The sequence below is a fragment of the Arachis hypogaea genome, chromosome 16, assembly GCF_003086295.3.
Source record: "Arachis hypogaea cultivar Tifrunner chromosome 16, arahy.Tifrunner.gnm2.J5K5, whole genome shotgun sequence".
NCBI lineage: Eukaryota > Viridiplantae > Streptophyta > Magnoliopsida > Fabales > Fabaceae > Arachis > Arachis hypogaea.
In genome coordinates, this window is record NC_092051.1 from 142,839,217 (window position 1) to 142,861,274 (window position 22,058).

At 28.0% G+C, this 22,058-nt stretch overlaps 1 protein-coding gene across 1 annotated transcript; it reads right to left on the reverse strand.

Moving 5' to 3' along the window:
• Nucleotides 1-1,085: 1,085 nt before the first annotated feature.
• Nucleotides 1,086-21,029, reverse strand: LOC112754134 (fatty acyl-CoA reductase 3-like). Its single transcript, XM_072220760.1, has 11 exons — nt 20,897-21,029; nt 18,726-18,899; nt 18,517-18,620; nt 16,527-16,729; nt 16,297-16,397; nt 15,367-15,547; nt 3,072-3,233; nt 2,362-2,443; nt 2,008-2,274; nt 1,782-1,909; nt 1,086-1,490 (listed from the first exon to the last, which is right to left on the reverse strand). The coding sequence occupies exons 1-11, from the start codon at nt 21,027-21,029 to the stop codon at nt 1,337-1,339; spliced, it is 1,689 nt and encodes a 562-aa protein (XP_072076861.1). The 3' UTR covers nt 1,086-1,336.
• Between the last annotated feature and the right edge of the window lie 1,029 nt (nt 21,030-22,058).

Below are 22,058 nucleotides of genomic sequence, written 5' to 3' on the forward strand. Positions count from 1 at the left end.
CAGATCGCCCATAATGATGTGTTTTATGAACGCACCAAACACATTGAGATTGATTGTCACTTTGTTTGGCAACATATCCTTATTCATGCTGTTCGTCTCATTGCTGTTGGAACACTAGATCAGACTGCTGATATCTTCACGAAAGCTCATCACCCGACTCGTTTCCAGACTTTGTTATCCAAACTCAAGTTGGTATCCTTAGCTCCCACTTGAATTTGAGGGGGGATGTTAGAGAATCATTAGAATCAATTTAGATCAATTAGTATCGTCTAGTATATCTGTATATTAATTGTAGGATTATATGCCTTTATTGCTCTGATTCATTTACCACCTATAAATACCCCTTGTTATCTTATATATTGTACCTTTCAACACAACTCAATAATACTCTTTTCAGATTATTCCCTCAATCTTTTGTTTCTAACATTAATTATCATAACTACACCACTTTTCTTCAAAACAAAATCAATATTTGATTTTGTCTTGGGCTCCATTATTTGACTTTTTCCTCTGGTGCTTATTTGATGAAAGTTTTTGGCTTGTAATAACAAAAAATGAACTGCCTTTTGCTTGATTTGCTTCACCCGAAATGATAAAGCTTTAGCTATATCAAAAGCTTTTATCCATGTAATGAGCCATGTTGCTGAGCTTTGTTTCTATTTGGATTTTGCAAAGAAAAACGACTATGGCTTGCAACAATAAATCATACATCAAACAATTTTTGGACTTTTAACTCAATCAAATACTTATATATTAGTCATCACCAATAATAAAATTGTTTCTTATACTCAAGACATGTATGTGAAGATCATGTTCTGGTTTCTGTTTTCAAATGACTCCCCATACATTATAAAAAAGTGGATACTATAACGAAGATTTTATAATTATCTTCATGTGAATATATATTTTTTTATCCTTAAATGATGGATTGTATGATTAGATTTTAATATTTAAAAAAGTGTTGTTTTTGTTTAAAGTGTGGCTAAATAAATAAACCATACTTTTAAATAAAACATCTTTATGAGGAGATATTTTTACCATCTTCATTTGAGTAGTTACCTTATAAAAATAATTGGCAAATTGCATTATTTAAACGTAGTAATTGAGAACAAATAATACAATAATACAGTGTCAAAGTTTTCAAACTAATTTGGGAGGCAGCTAGCTTATATCAATTACATACACTGTCTTTGATTAACAAATAAATAACATACAGATGGATTCAATCACTCTAGCACAAATTTGAACTTAACATATATAACACTATATATATACCAGCTTAAATAATCACTTTAATTTTTCTTTTTTATTGGATAGTGCTAATTAATTATAATGATCACTTGAAAATGTACTTGACGAGGCCTGGGATATGAGTGTTTATAAAGTAATCATCCCAATTGATCACTTTAGGATCGAAGCAAAACAAATCTGTCTCTACCCTTCCTTGTGTTGCTGCCACTCGCAGTTTCTCTGTGTTCATATCATCAAATCTGCGTCCCATAACACATTTTCTCTCTTACATACATAACCAACCAACATATATATATTAGTTATAGATGAATGCTAGAAGACCGTCAGAATTTATTGTTTTTGGTCATCATTTTAGTCATTAATATTTAAAAGTATGTAATAAAATATGTTGTTGGATTATTAGACTAAAAAATTTAAATTAAAGGAATTAAGTTGATAGCTTAATGATGACAAAAAATAATAAATTTTGATAGCTCGAACATTTCTCTTAATTAATAATGACTAGTGTTAGGAAGAGCAATACTACTTACATGCCGTTGAAGAACAAGTAAGGCCTATAAAGCTCCACCAACCGCATCACAATTTCGATCTTCCTATTCAGCTCTTGATATGTTCGCTGAAAGTACCTGCAAAATGCTATATTGGCCAGTTCAAGTCCCTGTTAAATTGTAAAAGAAAAAATGTCAGCCTAGTTAATTAAGAAAAGATTACAATGACAAAACATTGATATATAGTCAAGTGATTGCGACGAAGAACCTTCAACCAAAAGAGGTAGTGAATGAACATATATCTGCGGAAGCTAGCCATGTTGGCGAGGACAGTAAGTTGGCCAACTTTGACAGGTATTCCATCTCTGTTTATCCAAGGTTTTGCAGTGAAATACCTAACTACATAGTCTTGGAGATTAGCGTATCTAACAGGGTTTCTAACAGAGGAACCCACATGGTATATGGCATCACTTGGATGATATGCATGGGCCACCATGGCCACCAGTATTGCATTCACCACCATGTCTGCTGGTATCTGCTTGTTATATTACATTGCAGCTTATCAAAAATCATGTCATATATTTTGGACAATATAATAGTTTCATGCGAGCAACTAACTCACCACATCCACAACTCCATTGATGTTTCCAAGGAAGCATGTTAGTTTTCCTTTCCCATAAGCAACACCTAAACTATCAATTGTTCTGTAACAAGTACAAGAGTTGAAAGAATTCATATTACTTTTCATTAATGTATTATTATGTATCATACTATTTCCGTTTTTAATTAACTATCCGTTCTCTTTATTTGGATAAAACATAGGTATAGTGGACAGCGGGACAGTTAACTAGAATAACAAACAAAGTAACCAACTTGGATTGGTCGGATAGTCAGCTCACTCTTTCGCTTAAATAAGTATCGAGTGTTTGAATCTCATTTTGTGCATGCAGCAACCCATTGTCAGCGGCAGACCTTTAAATAGAGCTCAAATTCGTGACGGATTAATTCTTGGCCTACTAAGCTAAGAGATATTGTGCACAAAAAAAAAAATAAATAAACAAAGTATATGAATGATTATTATTTGGTGCATTATATGGTTAGTGGTTTTATGGTCAACCAATTTTTTTTTTTTTTCTATAAAGACACAATTTCAGTCATTATTATTATCTGCTTAAAGTGATACCTCGTCAAACTTAGATAAAATTATCCCCTATAGTAAACTTCATACCGTTATCAAGAAAAGTTTAATTAAAGTAATTCTTGACTCATGATAAATAAGATCGTATTCATCATAAATACTCTTATAAAAGTGATGTTGATCTTAATATTTACCTTAAACCTTCAACCCAGCCAGGAAAAGGTTCGTTGAATGTACTTGTAACAATGGCAGGACGCAAAATAACAGCGGAAATAATATCTTTCATTTGTTCTACAAGCATTTCAGCTATTGCTTTTGTAAATACGTACGTATTTGGCCAACCATACACCTTTGCCCTGATCAATGATATAAAACATAATACATGAATAATGGAGCTGATAAATTGAACCACAATGTATGAGAAAAGCAAAGAGCAACGCACTAAAGGAATTTAGCAGAATACAAGGTTTTTTGTGAGTTTGTGAATGTAAGTTTGATTACAGAATAATCATATATGCTTAAATACTAGTAAGCACTGCTAGTCAAATGATGAAGTAACACTCTAATAAGGCATATGCACATTAACTAACAAAGCAGAATCTGTTAGACCAGTTTAGTTACTTAACCGGAATTAATACTCAATATGGTCCTGATCTTGCATGTGAATTTTAATTTATTCATTGAAGTTTTAATTAATTTTATTTAGTGTCCAAATTTTACAAACATAACTCACATTAGTGTGTAGCACAATTTTCGGCTCACCAGATGTTAATGTAGCGCTAACATGGACAGCAAAAAGTTTCGTTGAAATTTATAAAACAATATCATATCACTTGTTTTGGAAGAAAAAAGTTTTAATAAACACAATTTACAATGTTATTTTTGAGTTATTTGAGTGCCAAAATCAAAACGGCGTCTTTTATAAAGTTCAGCGTGGCATTTGACTGTTCATGTCAATATTTTCTTAACGTCTATGCATAAAAAAGTATCCCAGAAACTAATTCACAAAGTTTTAATATTAAATAAAGGCAATTAAAATTTTAATGACTAATATAAAACTCGTCTATAAACCTAGAGACTAAATTGAATATTATCTAAGCAGAAAAGAAAATTAGTCGTGACTAGTTGCTTCACTGCTACGTTACCACTTCTTCTTTATTATCTCTTGTTCTTTGCTTAAGCTTTATCAGTGAATTATGGTTTGCAAGGTTATTTTCATATACAAACTATGATGAAAATTAAATAAACAAATAATATGGAAAAAAAAAAATCAAATAACATTATGATACACTACGTATTCGTGTAGGCATCATCGTGAGACATATACATAATGATTCATGATTACTTGGATATATTAGTTATTAGATATATATGCACATAACAAGTACTTTAGAACCATATCAAGATAACAAGTAATTTAAAAAGTTCGGTATATATTTTTTGTTGAAAAATAAGGATAGGAAATAATAAATTTTAAATATTATTTATATATCAAAATCAACTACTAAAATTAATTACTACATATGTATAAATATATATAATATTTAATTTATTTTAATATATATTTTATATTTTAATATATATTTTATACTAAAATTTAAAAAATAATTTTAATATATACATAACATGATTGAATTAATTTTTAATCAATTAATAATAATTAATTTTTAATTAAAAAATTATCTTTTTAACTTTTATTTGTTTGAAAATTTAAAATTTAAGATTAAAATAGTAGAATTTAGAATTTAAAATTTTTAAAAATAATTTAATAATTAATTTATATTAATTGAAACAATTAATTTTCTAATTAAATTCTTTAAAAAATTGATTCAATTGTAGATGTGGCTAGTTCATATAAAAATTTATAAATTCTCCCTCCTTCCTCTGTTTTGCAGGTCTTAACTCTATGTAGAGTGTAGATTTGACATTTTGACCTTTGAACATGATTGCTTAACATACAAAGTTACAAATATCCGTTGTATATCAGTTTTTTTCACTAATAAATATGCCTGATAATTAATATACTTTGTTAATCTATATATAAAGATTATATTAAAAGCCTAACTTTCTAAGGAAAATGATAATACGGAGACAAAAGTGCATGATTTGGATTGCTGGATTTATGACACGTTCTAGGTCAATGATAAATATGGTCTTCGTATATTTAATCATGATATATCACTCTTCAAAAGAATAACATGTCACTAATTTCAAATCGGTCGTTAAAATTTTTAAAATGAAATACTTAAATTTTTATTTTAAAATATATAAAATGATCTTCGATATTTATTTTTATTAAATAATACCATCTTTCTTTATTAGTAATTAATAATAATTACTAATATTAAATATTAACTTACATACATTGTCATTAAATATCAATATGTGAGATGGACAAATCAGTAAAAAAAAATTTAAAAATATCAAAACTATCCTTAAAAAAGTTTAAAATTTTAAAACAATTTTTTTGAATTATTTATATATAATTATTTTTAAATAAATAAATTTTAATTTCTAAAATTCTTGATTTATTTATCTCAAACTTGATTTTTTTTATAACAAAAGTTTTAAATGTATTTTCACAATAAATTATGAAAAAGACATTATGTTTCTCTAAAAGAAATAATTTAAAATAATAAACCTATATTTTTAATCATAAAAGATATTGTTAAGTTTAAAATTAAACAATAAATTAATTAATGATGACTAAATATTATTATTGGAGTAAAAGTCAATTATGTGTATGATTAATTTGTTTAAGTGTGCTAAAAATTAAAATAAAACAAACTGGTCGAAGAAGTAAGAAAATAGGCCCAACAAACTAATAAAACCCAAAGAAATATGAATGGCTAGTGTGAAGAAATTAAATTGGCCCAAGAACAAGCAAATGGCTCAACTGGAGATCCAAATCCATTCACTTACTCATTTGGTTGCTAACTAAAAAATTGAATTCTATTTCCATCAGAACCCAACTACACACCACCGAACCAAATTCTCTCTTCTCTCTTCTCTCTTTCATTAGCCACGTGAAATCACAGAAGAAAAACGAAAAAAAGAAAAAAGTTATGTATATGACTCGTATCAAAGAAGAAAAAGGGTTAGCCATAAAGAAGAAAGAAGAAGAAATCAAAAGTTAGGACAAAAATCAGATCTTAGGCAAGATCAAAAAATATTTTTGTTTTTGGTACATCTAAAGTAGCTTGCTGAAATTTCCTTCTTCTTCATACACATTTCTAAAAAATTAAAGAAAATGGAGATTATGGAGTTTTGCAAGAAATTAATGATAAAAAAAGTTACTTGGAGGAAAAGTATAAATAAAGAGTTCAAATTCAAGAAGCAAAAAGAAAAAGGAAGAAGAGTAAATAGCCATTTCTGACTATGAAAGATTTGGATGCTGACAAAACTGACCATAAAAAATTGAAACTAAAGTTATATCCATATAAGATATGTTTTGTTCGACAAAAATAACCAATTATTAAATTTTTGTTCATAATTTCATAAATACCCCTAACTTTTTATCTTCTTTTATCTCTACACCCAATCTCTAACCCTAACAATTTAATTTCGCTCCCTCCTTCTCTACCTCTACCCTCCAACCTTCTCCGCCGTCACAATTCCCTTCCACCACCACCATTCCCTCCATCCTCCTCACCTCCTTTTTCTTTCAACCATCACTAACTCCAACACCACCACCACTCCATTTCCTTCCTCACTCTTCCTCTCCAACCACCTCCTCTACACTATTGAAGACCTTCCTCAATCCTCACAAATATATGTTTGTTACTATGTTAATATATGTTGAGAATGTCAAAGAAAACTGAGAAAAAGTGCAGGAACCTAAAAGACACCAAGTTGTGTATTAAAATCAGATTCGAACATGATAAGAAGCAAAGAAATATGAAATATATGACCATCAGGCATACTTATATGCTTATCCGTCTTTGTTCTTTCAACAAAATCACTCATTCCCCTATCAAACGAGAACGCAGCAAAAGAATTTTAATTTTTCAGTGTAATCAAAATGCACATTCTCTCTAACCACCACCGGCTCTTCCACCCACAACTTCACCAAACAAACCCCCAAAACCCTTACCACAATCAGAACCAAGAATAGAACCATGCACAAGTATGCAGCACTCAGGAGCCCAACCCCAAGTTTCTTAAAGAAGAGTGCCGTCATGATGGTGGTTGTGGTAGTTTCTCCTCCATGATGAGCTTGTTGATAAAGTTCTAATGATTCTATGATGGTGTATTTGGTTTAATAATAATAATAGCATCCTTCTTTTCTTTGTGTCTAAAAATATGAGAGACGGTTTATTTGGTTTAATTTTGGGTTTACTTGGTTCTATTTTATTTGTGAGGACTGAGGAAGGTCTTCAATGGTGTGAAGGAGGTGGTTGGAGGGGAGGGTGAGGAAGGAAATGGAGCAGCAGTGATGATGGAGTTGGTGATGGTCGACGGGGAAGGAAGGGTGAGGGGGCTGGAGGCGATAGTGGTGGTGGAGGGGGATTGTGACGGTGTAGAAGGTTGGAGGGTAGAGATAGAAGAGGAGGGAACTAGATTGAATTGTTAGGGTTAGAGATTGGGTGTAGAGATAAAAGAAGATAAAAAGTTAGGGATATTTACGGAATTATGAACAAAAATTTAATAATTGGTTATTTTTGTCGAACAAAACTTATCTTATATAGGTATAACTTTAGTTTCAATTTTTCATGGTCAATTTTGTCAGCGTCCAAATCTTTCATGGTCAGAAATGGTTATTTACTCAAGGAAGAAAAAGAAGAAAGAATAAAAGTATAGATGCATTGTATGTACTGTTAAATCATTGCTGCTACTCTATTCTGCACCGCTGCTGCTGCTGATTTTTGGGGAGAAGAAGTCAAATATGTTGAAGTAAAGTTTTAAACTTTGAAAAGCTTTACTCCTCTATTAAAGGGGTAAACGACAAAGAATTGGAACAATGAGTGAGAGTACAAAGTTTGAGTTTTCATAACTTACAAAGTTATTACCTTTTCCTTCATGGTTCTCAATTGAATATTTTGCTTTCTCAATTTTATCTTTTCTTTTCTTTTTTTCGTTTAATGAAAAAAAGTATTACATTGAAGAATGTAAGAAAAAATCATTGAGAGAAAAAAGGCAAAGAGAGTGAGACTTGGAGAAAAATCAATATTTATTTCAAAAAATTTTTGTATGTATTTCTATTTTGTTGTTATGATACTAAGAAAATTTTCTTGTAAGTTGGGTGAGCACTTTGTAGTTGAAATCTAGGGAGTGAACCTAGTCAAATCTGACTTGGGTAGAAGCTAGGTTTATCTTAGATATGATTGAGTTGAATTTTAGAAAAATTGGTGTATGTAATCTTGTTCAAAGATAGTAAAATTCCATCATTGTTATGATGGAGACTGAATATAGGCTACATTGCACTAGGTAGTTGAATCAGGATATATGGTTGTGTTACTTCTCTTTCTCTTTTCGATTTTGGTTTTATATTTAGGAGACAAAACAAAATGATCTCCTACTTATTCTATCCAGCCATAATTTACAGCTGTATACCTTGTACATAGTTCTGTTTTGACTCCTCTTTCGACAAGAGACAAAATAAAAGTATCTCATACTTTTTTACACGAGGTGACTCAACTGAATCTATAAGATACACCCAGTTTAAAAAAAGGAAAGCAAAGTTAAAAGAGGCCTAATTCAAACTCCATTTTCTAAGCCACGATATCCATCAGATATTAATTTAATTTGTAGGTACTATATTCCATTATCATTATTTGACGATGCAGAAGAGAATGAGTTAGTGTTGTGTCAAGAGGTGTGAGAACTCCTATTTAACATAAAAATTTGTACAAAGGCTTATGAACGCAACATCTTAAAACTAATATGTAATACAAACTACGTCATTTCTAAAGTCAAATTTGTAAATTTTGATCAACCACAAAATCAACGTGGATTATTTGCAAAACCTCAGTATATAGTTTGCTTAAAGAATAAATGTCTTAACAAATTCAAGTTCTGTTAATATTTTTTAGAAAATTTTAAAATTTATTGGTTGTAATATTGAATAAAATAGATTTATAGTTAAAATTGTTTGTATTTTCATAATTTTGAGATTTTTTTATTTTTCAGGAACTATTTTATACTTTATTTTAAGAATTAATTTGTCTAGTTTGCACATATGAATACTTAACAACTACGTATATAAATTAACTTTCTACGTCAATAGTCATCGTCAGTTACTAACAAAAATGATTATATTATTTAATATTAAAAATTATTTACTATATTTTAAAATCTAAAAAAATTAAAATGCTTAATTTTAAAACTCTTAGAGCTAATTTAAATAATTAATGATAACAAACAGCCACCCACATAGATAAGTATCAAAGTTAACTAAAGGTATGTAAAGTTGTTAGCTACGTATGATGTTTCTCTTTCTTGTGACTCTCTTCAAAGTATGAGATGACATGTATCCTATTCTATTGGTGGTTAATTACGGGATTTAGTAGTACTTTTATATTTCTCACCACATATAAGCAATTTGTACAACTCTCCAACTTTATCAAATTAAAATTTAAAATTAGTTTGGTTTATAATCAATTTAAAATTTATTTATCCTAAATTTAAATTAAATATTGAATTCAAAAATATTCACGTTCAGTGTAAAGTGAAATGTTATCTATTTGATCTTTTATAACAATAGTAATAACAAAATTTTATCTCGTAATTCAAATTATTTTTATTCAACAATGCTAGAAAACTAAGAGGATATAAACAAAAAATTAGTCAAATGTTTTTGGGTGAATTTAAAATCTCTATGTGGATGGTGTTTACGCTAGGCATTAGAATATTTCTTCTACTAAATATCAGAATGTTTCTTTTTCATACTAAATAGATGTTCTTTTATATATTTTATAAATTTTTTTATATACTAAGAATCGAGATTGTTGGAAGTTCCGTGATTCCCGCCCCTATTTCTCCAACGTATCATTCAGAATTTTAATTTGGGGTGAGAAGCAATTAATATCAAATATTATAAATTTAAAACAAATAAAATTAATTAAATATAATTATAAATTAGTTAAATTATTTACTTTTTGGCTGATCACCTATGGTTCCATATACTTTTCTATTTTTATTATTTGTTTTTTATTTATCTTCTATCTCATTCATCTTCTTAACCGAATGTTCTACTAATATTCTTTTTACATGTCCAAATTAACTAAGAAGAAATTCTACCATTTTCTTTACAATAAGTGTTATTTCAACTTTTTCTCTTATATATATATGTTCCTTATTTTATCTATATATGTATGACTACTCATCTATCTCAACATCTTCATCTCTACCACACTTAATATATATTCATGCTCATCCTTTGTCGTCTAACACTCTATTCCATATAATATAGTCAATCTATTAGCAGTGCGATAAAACTTTCTTTAAATTTTAAAGATATTTTTTTGTTATATGTAAACTAGACTCACTCTGCCACTTTGACTAGTCTGCTTGTATCCCGTGTTTCACATCTTCCTCAATTTCTCTATTATCCTATATGATACACTCAAGATACTTAAAATATTTTACTTGAAGTAAGATAGTTTCTCCAATTTTCAATTCTATATTATTATTTTTCTCCCGCCTACCAAATTTACATTTTATATATTCCGTTTTACTCTGACTTATGCGCAATCCTTAGTTCCTTACCCTCTCTAAAGCTCCTCTCCCAAAAGAATGGTGTCATTTTCAAAAAGCATGCACCATGTTATTAGTTCCTGGATATGCTCGGTAAACACCTCTAAAACTAATGTGAAAAGATATGAATTTAGAGATAATCATTGGTGCAATTTTACACTAATAAAAAACTCTTCTATTATACCACTTTAAATTTTTACACTAGTTTGCAATCCCATTGTACATATCCATAGCTGCACGAATATATACAAGACTTACATTCTTCTTTTTCAAGACCTTCTATAGGACCTCTTTTCATATCCTATTATATGCACCTTATCATATACGTTTTTCAATTAAATAACCATGTGTAGATCTTTTTTATTAATCTGGTATTTTTCTATCATTCTTCTCAACAAGGGTATAGCTTCGGTGGTGGATCTACCTGACATAAAGCTAAGTTGATTCTTTAGGACCTCCTGTATCTCTTATCTTAATCTCTATTCTATTATGTTCTCCCATAACTTTACAATATCACTCATGAGTTTTATCCCTTTGTAGTTTTCACATTCTTGTAAATAGGGACCAATGTGATTTTTTTTCTATTCATCTGACTCTTAGACACTAGAATTTCATTAAAAAGTTGTATAACCAACTGACACCCTTCCCTCCTAAGCCTTGCCATACTTCCATCATAATATTGTCTGGTCCTACTATACCTTTTCATTCTTTATCTGCTTTAAAGCCTTCCTTTGAAGCCTTGAATCTTTCAATAACAATACAGTTGAAGTTTTGTTCTTCTTTCTTCTATGTAATCGACCAAAGTATAGAAGAGTCTCTTGTGCTTCATTAAATAACTTATAAAAGTAGCTCCTCCATCTTTCGTTAATGTTCTCATCTTAGACTGAAACTTCACCATTCTTGTTCTTGATACATGTAACTTATCCAAATCTCTTGTCCTTTTTTCTTGAGTCTTTGTGATTTTATATACACATGTTCCACCTTCTTTTCGTACCCAAAGACTGATAAAAATTTTCATACGCTCTTGTTCATATTTCGCTTACTACCACTTTTGTCTCCTTAATAATCTTATATTTTTCAGTTTTCAACATTATAACTTAAAGATTGCTCTTTAAAATATTTCTCCTTACCTTTTATCTTCTTTTGTAAACTTGTATTCCATTGCTATTACTTTTTATCTCTTTTTTCAATACCTCTATTTCACTAAATTTTTTTCTCTTTTGATAACTTTTGTCATCTTATTTTATATCTCACATGCACTTCGATGTCTTTTTCACTTTACTTCTTCTTCTACTCGTCTTTGAAAATTTTCTTATTTCTTACCTTTTATCTCCCGTCACCTCGTTTGTGGGTTCTTTTCTTGGTATCTTTTTCTCACCTTTTGCTCAATGCAAAAATTTATGACAAAAATCATATATTATCAAACTCTCTCCTGAAATAATTTTATAATTATTGCAAAATTTTTTGTTGACTCTTCTTAACTAAACAAAATTAATTTAAGAGCTTATATTACACCACTATTATAGGTTAAAAAGTATTCGTCTCTCTTTTTAAAATAAATATTTACAATGAGAAGATCAAAAATTGAGAAAAAGTCTAAGATGGTTTTACCCTCCATATTGATAACTTCAAAATCAATACACATATTTATTTACATCCTTTCTAACATGACCTTAAATCTCTTCCTAAAAACAAAAATCTTGTCTCCCAAAGATATGTTTTGGATTAGGCTTTCTAGCTCCTCTGAGAATTTTTTTTATATTATTTTTCCAAATCTACTTGTAGTCCATAGGCGCTAATCACATAAAAAGCACTTCTTTTACCATAAATTTTATAGTGATGATAATCACCCATCCTTCTGATGTCTACCACATCTTTATTCCACTACTTATCCATAATAATGCCTACTCTATTTTTATTCTTCACCTTTTTTGTATATCAAGACTTAAACCCTGAAGTAACTCTCTTGCCTTCATCCCCACCTATTTTGTTTTTTGTAGGCACATTATGTTAGCTTTATAGATTTTTCTATTAGTGTGTCTATTTTTTATGTCCCAAGTCGTAACTTTCTGTTGTCTATGTCTTTACCTTTATCTTTACTTTTTTCTTCACTTCTTTTTTGGTAAACTAATTTATTTACTCTCATCTGTTTGTAAAAATGTGAAAATCCTTTCTCACTATATTCAGGCACCAATACAGTTATTTTTGTTCATTTGACACTGTATTCGAGATATATAACATGTTGTTTTGGAGCAACAACCTAACTTTAGCATAATAATATCTTTGGTCCATGTCAAAAAAATTTGACATGTGTTTTATGTTGACTGTCGAAGGCCTAATGCATTACTCCTCTTTTATTCGGGTTTGAGATTGACTATGTAATATAGCTCTAAAAGATCGAAATAAATAATACTATAATATATCTATTTATTATAATATATAAAAGGAGAGTCCAAAATAGGGTTCCAGTGAATGAATGACATATTGACTTTTAAGTTTCATATAAATTATTGCTATGTCATCCATTGTAACAACATACAAAAAAATATCTATCTTAAAAATATATTTATACTACCATAGAGAATAGCACCTATATAACTAATCTAGGGTCAATCTCATAATTTTATACACTTAATTATCTAATTCTACAAAAAAAAATTACAGTATAAATAATGTTAGTTCATATCGATAATCTACATACATTCTAATATTATATATCCTATTTATAGAATAAATTTTATTTTATGAAAATCTATTTATTTATTTGTCTATCTATATATTAATATATCTATCTATTTATCAATGTAGTATAAAAAAGAAAATTAAGTAATGACACAATGAACTCTTGATATATTAGATAACTTCTAATATTGCTACATAAATATTTTAGTGGAATTATGATTTTATAGGTTTTTGTGTAGACCACCAAAATAGTATCCAAAATTTTTGTGGTTGATAAAAATAACACAAAAATTTAAAAGTCTCTTAAAGATAGTTTAATAATATGACAAAAGTGACCATTTCTTAAGTGATATATACCATTTTTATTAATGAAAAATGCTGAGTTATTTAATTAGGTTGATGAGATGGAAAATGTGAAGGTTAGCGTGGTACAAATCATAATCCTAACCTCCTAATATACCTTCAACTCCCAAAAAAACTCAATAGAATAATTCATTTTTTGGGTACCTATCTTCACCATCTTCAGTTTTAAAATAGAATAATCCATTAAAAGAAAAAATCATATAAAAAAAACTGAATATTTTTTGCAAAGTGTATGAATGGAAGATTCATTGAAAATTATTTCGAAGAAACAGACAAATTTTCAAAGAGAACCCAAATCCAAAAAATGAAATGTCAAGAAAAAATTACAGCAATAAATACAACGAAAGAAGGAGGGCATTGTTGTTGCAACTAACATGGAGAGAGAGAGAGATGACAATAAGGTGGTGGAACTATAGTGATGGTGATGGTTCAGATTTTAGGGCTTAGTTTTGAGAAAGGGAGAGTGATGTACTGATGTATATGTCTGTGCGGCTGTGAGTAGAGAGAAGATAAGACTAAAAACTAATTGGCTGAAACTAGACAGATATATAAATTTGATTCCGTGCTATAATTATATTAGTTAACTCAGTATTTTTCGTTAATAAAATTGAAAATAATTAATCTTTTGGTTACTTTTGTCAAATATTAAAAATTTTAAGGGACTATTTTATTATTCGTATCTATTAATATTATTTATTTTTGTCATAATCAGTGAATTTTTTAGATACTAATTTGATAATTTATTTATAATTTTTCTATTATTACATTATTTTTTATCCTTTATATGTAGTATTTAGTCTTGTTTTCAATCTCTTTATATTCTTTATTATTTCTATGTAAGTTATATATTCTATGTTTTTAATAGTAATAATGTTATTTCTCTTTAATTGATATAAATTGATTAATAAAAGTTAATTCATTCTCTCTTTTTACTCTCTCTTCTACTTATATATATTTACTATATAAATCAACATTCACCTCATACAACTTGTTCAATTTTTCTCATTAATTTATGCCTCTCACTCGTTTTCTTATATATTTGTTAATGTTTTGCACAATTATTTAAAAATTTGATTGATAATTCCAATTCTTTATTTTAGTTTGCTAAATAATTTGATCACTATATGTTGGATGATAAACTTCTAAAATATTATAATGTATGATGTTTTTACAATGTTTTTAATTTTTTTTATTTTTAATTTATTTGTGTTTATCAATTATATATTATCTTTGTCACTTATATACTATTTTTTAATAATTTATATTTTATTGTTATTTAGTTATAATAATGATTCTGAAATTATATGATGTTATGATTCATAAAAAATAGATGTTATTTTTAATTATTGAAATACTATATTCAATTTGCACTACATCGAATAATTTTGTTCTTGTACTACAATATTTAAGTTTACTAAATATATAAATTAGGTAACAAATTTTTTTTTAAACACTAAAATGTATAATGTTTTTTACAATTTTATTTAAATTTAATATTACTTTTTAAATTTTTTTATTAAATAATTTCTTATATATAAAAATCAATCTATTTTGGTTCTTTCTGACGCACGAATTTAAATCTAGTATACACTGTTTATAAGTAATAATGGACCACTAACTTATGACATATTTAAAAGCAACAACGAAGCGTCTTAAATACACTTATAGAAGATATGAACCAAAAATATACTTAAAAAAAAAAATTAACAATGATAAGTAAAAAAAGGTGAACAAATATAATTGACTAACCTGGTAACACCTAAGTCCTTCATGGCCATTTTGATTTCATTATCAGTCGCTCCTTGCTTTTGTAGGTCGTCTAACTTGTCACGCACAATTTTCTTTTCAGCATCGATGTCTAATCCAGGTACAGCAGTGAAGTGATATGGGGTCTCTAATATGAGCCCATCTCTCTCACCACACACATAAGCTGATGATATATAGAGATATGAAATAATTATAATTTATAAGGCTAAGCAATAACAATCAATCTAATTTGCTGGAATAGATTAGGGATGATAATGAAATAAGATATGGCGGGGTGAATATTTCAGTACTCATATGCATTCTGATCCATCGTATTATTCGACATATTATTTGTAAATATTTTATTTATCATTCTAAATTCATATGCACAAATAACTTGTTATTATGAATTCGAATCTATCTCATTTAATTTCACTCCAGGGGCGGAGTTACGTAAAAAGAAGGAGGTAATGGTATCTCCTAATTTTAATTTTTTACATGTAAATTATATGTAAATTTTAGTTTATTTTTTTTTAAATTTTATTTTAATATTATTTTATGAAAAAGTCTAAGGGCCATCAACTTTTGTATTTTTTGCCCAGCACTTAACCATCAAAACAAAAGTGACTGATCTCCCACCATTAGATGTAATCTCACACCATTAAAAATACTATTAATGACCAATTGATAATTACAAAACACCAAAATTACTGACCCTCTAGTATTCCTCTTATTTTATTATATAAATATTTTTGGCTTTCTTCTAATATTTCATTTAGTTCTATTTCTGTTTCACTTTAAACGTTATATTGACAATATATGTCAGATTATATATAGTAAAGTAATTCATGTCTTTTCTAGTAAGGTTATATTAGTAATAATAACGACATGCATTAATTAATGTATATTATATATATATAATACACACACAACCTGTTGATATATGGACTAGTACTTCCAGCTTAATGCATCGTTTGGCAAAGTAAATAACATGCTTAGCTCCAAAGACATTTAGATCCAACGCTATGTCATATCTGCATTTTCAAAGGGAACAAGTGTGAAAAATAGTGTTTCAATTCCCCCAAGAAGGAGAAGACAAAACTGGAAGAAAAGGAAAGAATAATAATAGTTTAATTAATTAAGATCGTTATAGCTATATAAACCTTTCATCAAAGTTAGTGGTTGCAGCCAAATTAACAATAACATCAACTTGGTTGCAAATCTCTTCCTTTAGGGTTGAATCCTTCAAACCCAAGTCCTCATAACAAATGTCCCCAGGAAACACAGTCAACTTTTCAGATATAAAGGAGTTAAAATTTGCACCTAGCTTTTCTTTTAGCAAATTAAACAAGTCCGTCCCTAAGATCTGCATGCAAAATTAAATCAATATAGTTTTTAATTATCACGTGTACCATATAATAAGCTTAATTAATCTATTGATGTAATGAGAATTAAACAAATAATATGTGCCTACTTTATTATAATTAATTGAACAATGATAGGTTGACGAGGGGCTAAACCAGCAAAGTAATATATGCTTACTAAAACCATGTAAGATCCATCATTATTAACTTTTTCTATACTTTCCCTCTTCATCATCGTATCATACTACATTTTTCTCTTCCATTTATTTTAGGGCATTATGATTTATAGTTATTAATTAATTATTATTAATATTTTAATAATATAAAATTCTATCTAATAATATAAAATTATACACTTTTTTGGTTGATTAAATATTAATTAAATTTTAATAAAAATTTTGGCCTTTAATTTTTTTTATTTGATCTACTAATAATTAAAAAAGATATTCAATAAACATGATTTTTTGTATTGCCTTTCGTGCACATAAAAAAGGTCATATGTATGAAATCAGGGGTGGAGGCACGTATAATTAAAGGGGGGCATAGTGGCCCCCAAAATTTTAAATTTTATGAAAATGGTCCACCTTTTTTTATTACCTAGACTTTTTTTTTTAAATTATAATATATACATATAATTCATTAATAATTTAGAGTAAACTCAAAAATTTTTTTTAAATATTTTTGTATAATGTTAAATAAGATATAGTAGTCCTAAGCCTAGTCCACTTTATTTAAAAATTAAAATATAAACTTCTATTCCTTTTTCAATGTCCTTATTTATTTAAAGAATTTTTCTTACATAGTAACAATTTTTCTTATTTTTTTATCTTTATCTCTTTAATTTTTTTTTATCTTTTATTCTTTGACTCTTTTTTTTTTTTGCAGATTAAAAAAAAATTCTAGTTCAATAAGTGATTTCATTCTTCTTTCACAAAAAAAATCTATTTTTACTCTCTTTTTTATTTCAAGAAAATTATTAAACTAACAACCAATAAAGCACATAATCATACAAAAGTAGAGCATGTTTAATATTTTCTTTTACTATTTTTCGTAGGTTATTGGGTGTAGCCAATAGAATACCAAAAATTCAAAATGGAATAATGGATTGGATAAAGATGTGTCCATAGTGCATTTAAAAAAAAAAAAGAAAAATGAGTTTAAACAATAGAATAAGTAAATCCTTACATCTTTATTATTTTTAAATATTATATGTAGATAAATAATAGAATACGTAAATTATGTTTTTTTTATTTAAATAAATTAATTTTATTTTTCTGTTACTCTTGTTTAAATTTTTTTTATATTTTTTATATATTTAATTATTTACTTAATTTACTATTATTTGTTAAATTTGTATGTTATTATATGTTAGTTTGTATATTTAGTTTTTTTTATTAATCAACTATTTAATTATAATTTTATATTATTTATACTATAATATTAGTATTATTTTAATATCTTATTTTAAATTAAAATATATTTTATATATTATTGTCTTACTTTATTATTTATGATATGTATTCTTATTTACTTATAAAATTATTTTGTTATTTTACAGAAAAAAATTGTATAATAAATAAATATTACATATACATGTCAACAAAGACAAAATTAATGGATATTAATACATATATGTATATTTTTGTATAATATTTAATTGATATACTTAGTTTTTTTTTTAATTTTATCACTAGAAATAGTAATATAAAATATTTTTAATAAATTATTAAAGATGATGATCCCCTAAATAATTAGTCTAGCTCTATTCCTGTTTATGATGTCCATGCACCTCATTGTTCAAGCGATGAGCGGCAGATTTGGCATCTGCGGCTCTCAAGAGAAGAAAAACCTTCTTAATATTTGGTTGAACCCTCAACACCTTCTCCAAAAAAACTGAAACATACAACCAAATAAAAGACATATCAATTCATCACAACTATGAATGAACGAAAAAAAAAAGAGTTATATCTATATATGTATATGTATATGTATGTATACTTTTGGCTAGAAAGCCTGTGGCTCCAACAACCAAAATGGTCTTGTCCTGAAGAAATTGGAGCACACTCCAACCTCCATTGAAGAAAAATAAAAGCTTAAGGTATATGATGAGAAGGGCAGAGAAATTAACCAGAGCGATTTGGCTTATTTTGAATATAAGGATACCAGCATAAGCTATGCAATATATATAGTGCTTGTGATAGTGAAAAGTTATTTGGTTTGGTATGAGAATTTGTATTCGAAAAATATTTAATTAAGAATCATTATAATTTATTATTTTTTTATTATTTTTAGTTATTAATTTAATTTTTTTAGTTTAGTAATTTAATAATATACTTTAATTCATATTTTAAAATATTGATGGTTAATTGATTATCACAAACAATAAAATCTGATAATTTTTTAGTATTTTTTATATTTCTGAAAAGAACAAATTTTTTACTTTTAAAAATACTTAAAGTAAAATTTTTTAAAATTAGTTGATTTATATTTATCAAAATTAAAAGTTTATTATAACTTTATATATTATTTAATTTATAAATTTAATTTTTCTATTTATATTTGTTATAATATTTTAAAATTTTAAAAATTATTTTATTAAATATAATTATTATCATTTGTATTTATTAAAAATTATTTTTATTTTAATTATCAAATATAAATATTATAATTTTTAAAAATTATTCTAAAAAAAAACTTTTATCAAATGAAGTCATAATCTAATGGCATGCCAGCCAATTGATAACTAGAGAAATTAAAATAATTATAAATAGAGCAATTAATTATGAGACGGGGGTGACATATGTATATGCCCATAAGCTGTCGGTGATAGTGAAGTCCAATTTTCACTTTTTCTTTTCATTTTTTTTTTCCAAAAGAAATCTCTATTTATTATAGTTGAGAGCCAAGTTATCAACAATTATTAAAGTGAAAATCATTTAACGAATTTACTATATTTGGACAGTACTCTTAATTAATTTTTTTTACCAAAAATAAAAAAATTATGTCATTTAAATTATAATTTATTGGCTCTTAATTAATTCATTTAAAAATAAATCAACAAAAACTAATGGCATTAACATACTACATGCCACGGCATGCTAAATAACGATAATGATATTAGGGGTATAGTTTTCAAAATCAAATCGTTCATCAACTGTTCTAACTACTAATTTATTAGTTTAATTAATTTGATTATAGTTCATTCAAAAAATTGTTTTACAATAAAATAATAAATAAAATATAAATAAATACGTTAGACTTCATTCAAAGTTTGTAATTGACTATCATTAGATTTACGACGAAGAGAAGCTTCATTCGAAGTCAAATGATTTTTTGTATTATTATTCCGACGTATTTTTTGGTTGATATTCTCATTCATACCTAAAAAATTTCAGCAATCCAATAACAATATTACAGGTTTACGACAACCTAAATCAACCCAATAATCTAAACATAAATAACTAGAAACAGTGATATACAATAAAAAAAAATTAACAACAGCAAGATTCGAATAAAAAATATCAAAATCAAATCAAACAATTAATAGAACCACACCATATCAGAATTCATATTCAAGATCATCCACAATCCTAAACTAGAGCAATGAAATATCACAGATTAACTATTAGCTTTATCAGCTGGAGAGAATGATATAGTGCACCTCCTAGCTCAACTAGTACAGAATGTGGATGATGAAGATGAGTTTGATGATGACAATGATGAGAATCATGAGGATGATAATGAAAAATCTACATCTCAATCGTCTGATCTATCCGAGTAAAAGTAATGTGTTTAATAATATTTTGTATAAAATTTTAGCTTCCATATTTTATTTAAGTATCTTCTTATATCTTCTATTATGAGAACATATATATGTTATTGAAAGTGTTTCTTATTTTGTTTGGAATAAGAGACATGGTTAAAGATGCAGGTTGGGGTTAGGGTTCGGGTGGCAGAGGTAGTGGTGGTGGTTGTTGGGGACGGCCAAAGAAAAACACGTATGTGTTGCTTCAGTTATGCAACACATCTTCACGTGCCACCCCTATGACTACTACCACTACTACTCCACCTATCATCCCATTCCACCCCCTCTTTCACCCAGGTCCTAGGCTGCAACCTCTCTTGGGTTGCCACAAATCACTATGATCTTGAAACCTGGGATCAAAAGCCAGTCACAGTAGCCCTAGGCCCAGCCTTAGCCTCAACTTCAACTTTAACCTTAGCTGCAACCTCAGACTCGGCCGCAAGCACAATCTCAGCCTCAGCAGCCTGAGACCTCTCAATCATAGATTCCACGATCATAGATACAGGAGGGTACAACTTTCATTGTCGATGATCCTCGTCCAATACTTAGATATGGGATGAAAAAGATTGGTATAATTTATATTTACTCAACTAAATTTCCATTTAATTTAATTATTTAATCGCATATATACTTAAATTGTGTTTGAAACATTTGGCATAATCCGCGCGATGGCACAGAGAGGATTACCTAAATTTTCAACAACCACTATCGGTGGTTCATACCTAGTTTTGGCCGAACGTCAGAATGGGTGATTCAGCTTTGGTGGGACTTGTTTAAGGTAAATAAGTTGTACTTGCTTGAATTTTTCATTTATTTTAAATTACAATGTTACTAATTCTCTAGTGTTGTCTTATTGTAGAAACACTTCCAATTCATCTCCGGTGAAGAGTTTCACATAAATAGGGATTGGCAGGTCAGAGCAACCAAGCGCCTTTGGGAGATATTTGTGGAATCCTGTAACAAGGGTGCTCCTACCAACTGGATCCCTGATGATATTCCCCAACCGCTTAGGGACTACTAAGCCACAGAGAACTACACCGAAGGAACGATGCACCCTGGTGGATTGACCATATACAAGGCCATGACTAAGAAGATGGTATGTCTTAACATTTTAAATAGTACACAATATTAGTTACATATATGATATTGAAATGATAAACTATTGCTAGACAAGAGAAAGAGTTAGGTTGTAAGCTACTAAGCTAGCCCTGTCGGAGCGAGCTGTTCAAGCAGACCTACACTAAGAAGGGGGATTACTCGAAAGAGGCCGACAAAGACTCAGAGAAGGTCCACCTAAGATTTCTTGAATCTTAATGTTATTCAAATAAAGTATATGTACTTAGTTTAATGACTCAAACTTGACAATCAATTTTTTAGCATCTCTTCGAGGAGGAGTTGGCGAAGGCCCACTAGGAGTGCCAAGCATAGATTGATGAGAGTGGTTAAATGTAATTATTAGAATTTATATTAGAAATTTGTTTAAATATCATGCTTTATAAATTGCTATTCGACCATATATAACAAGT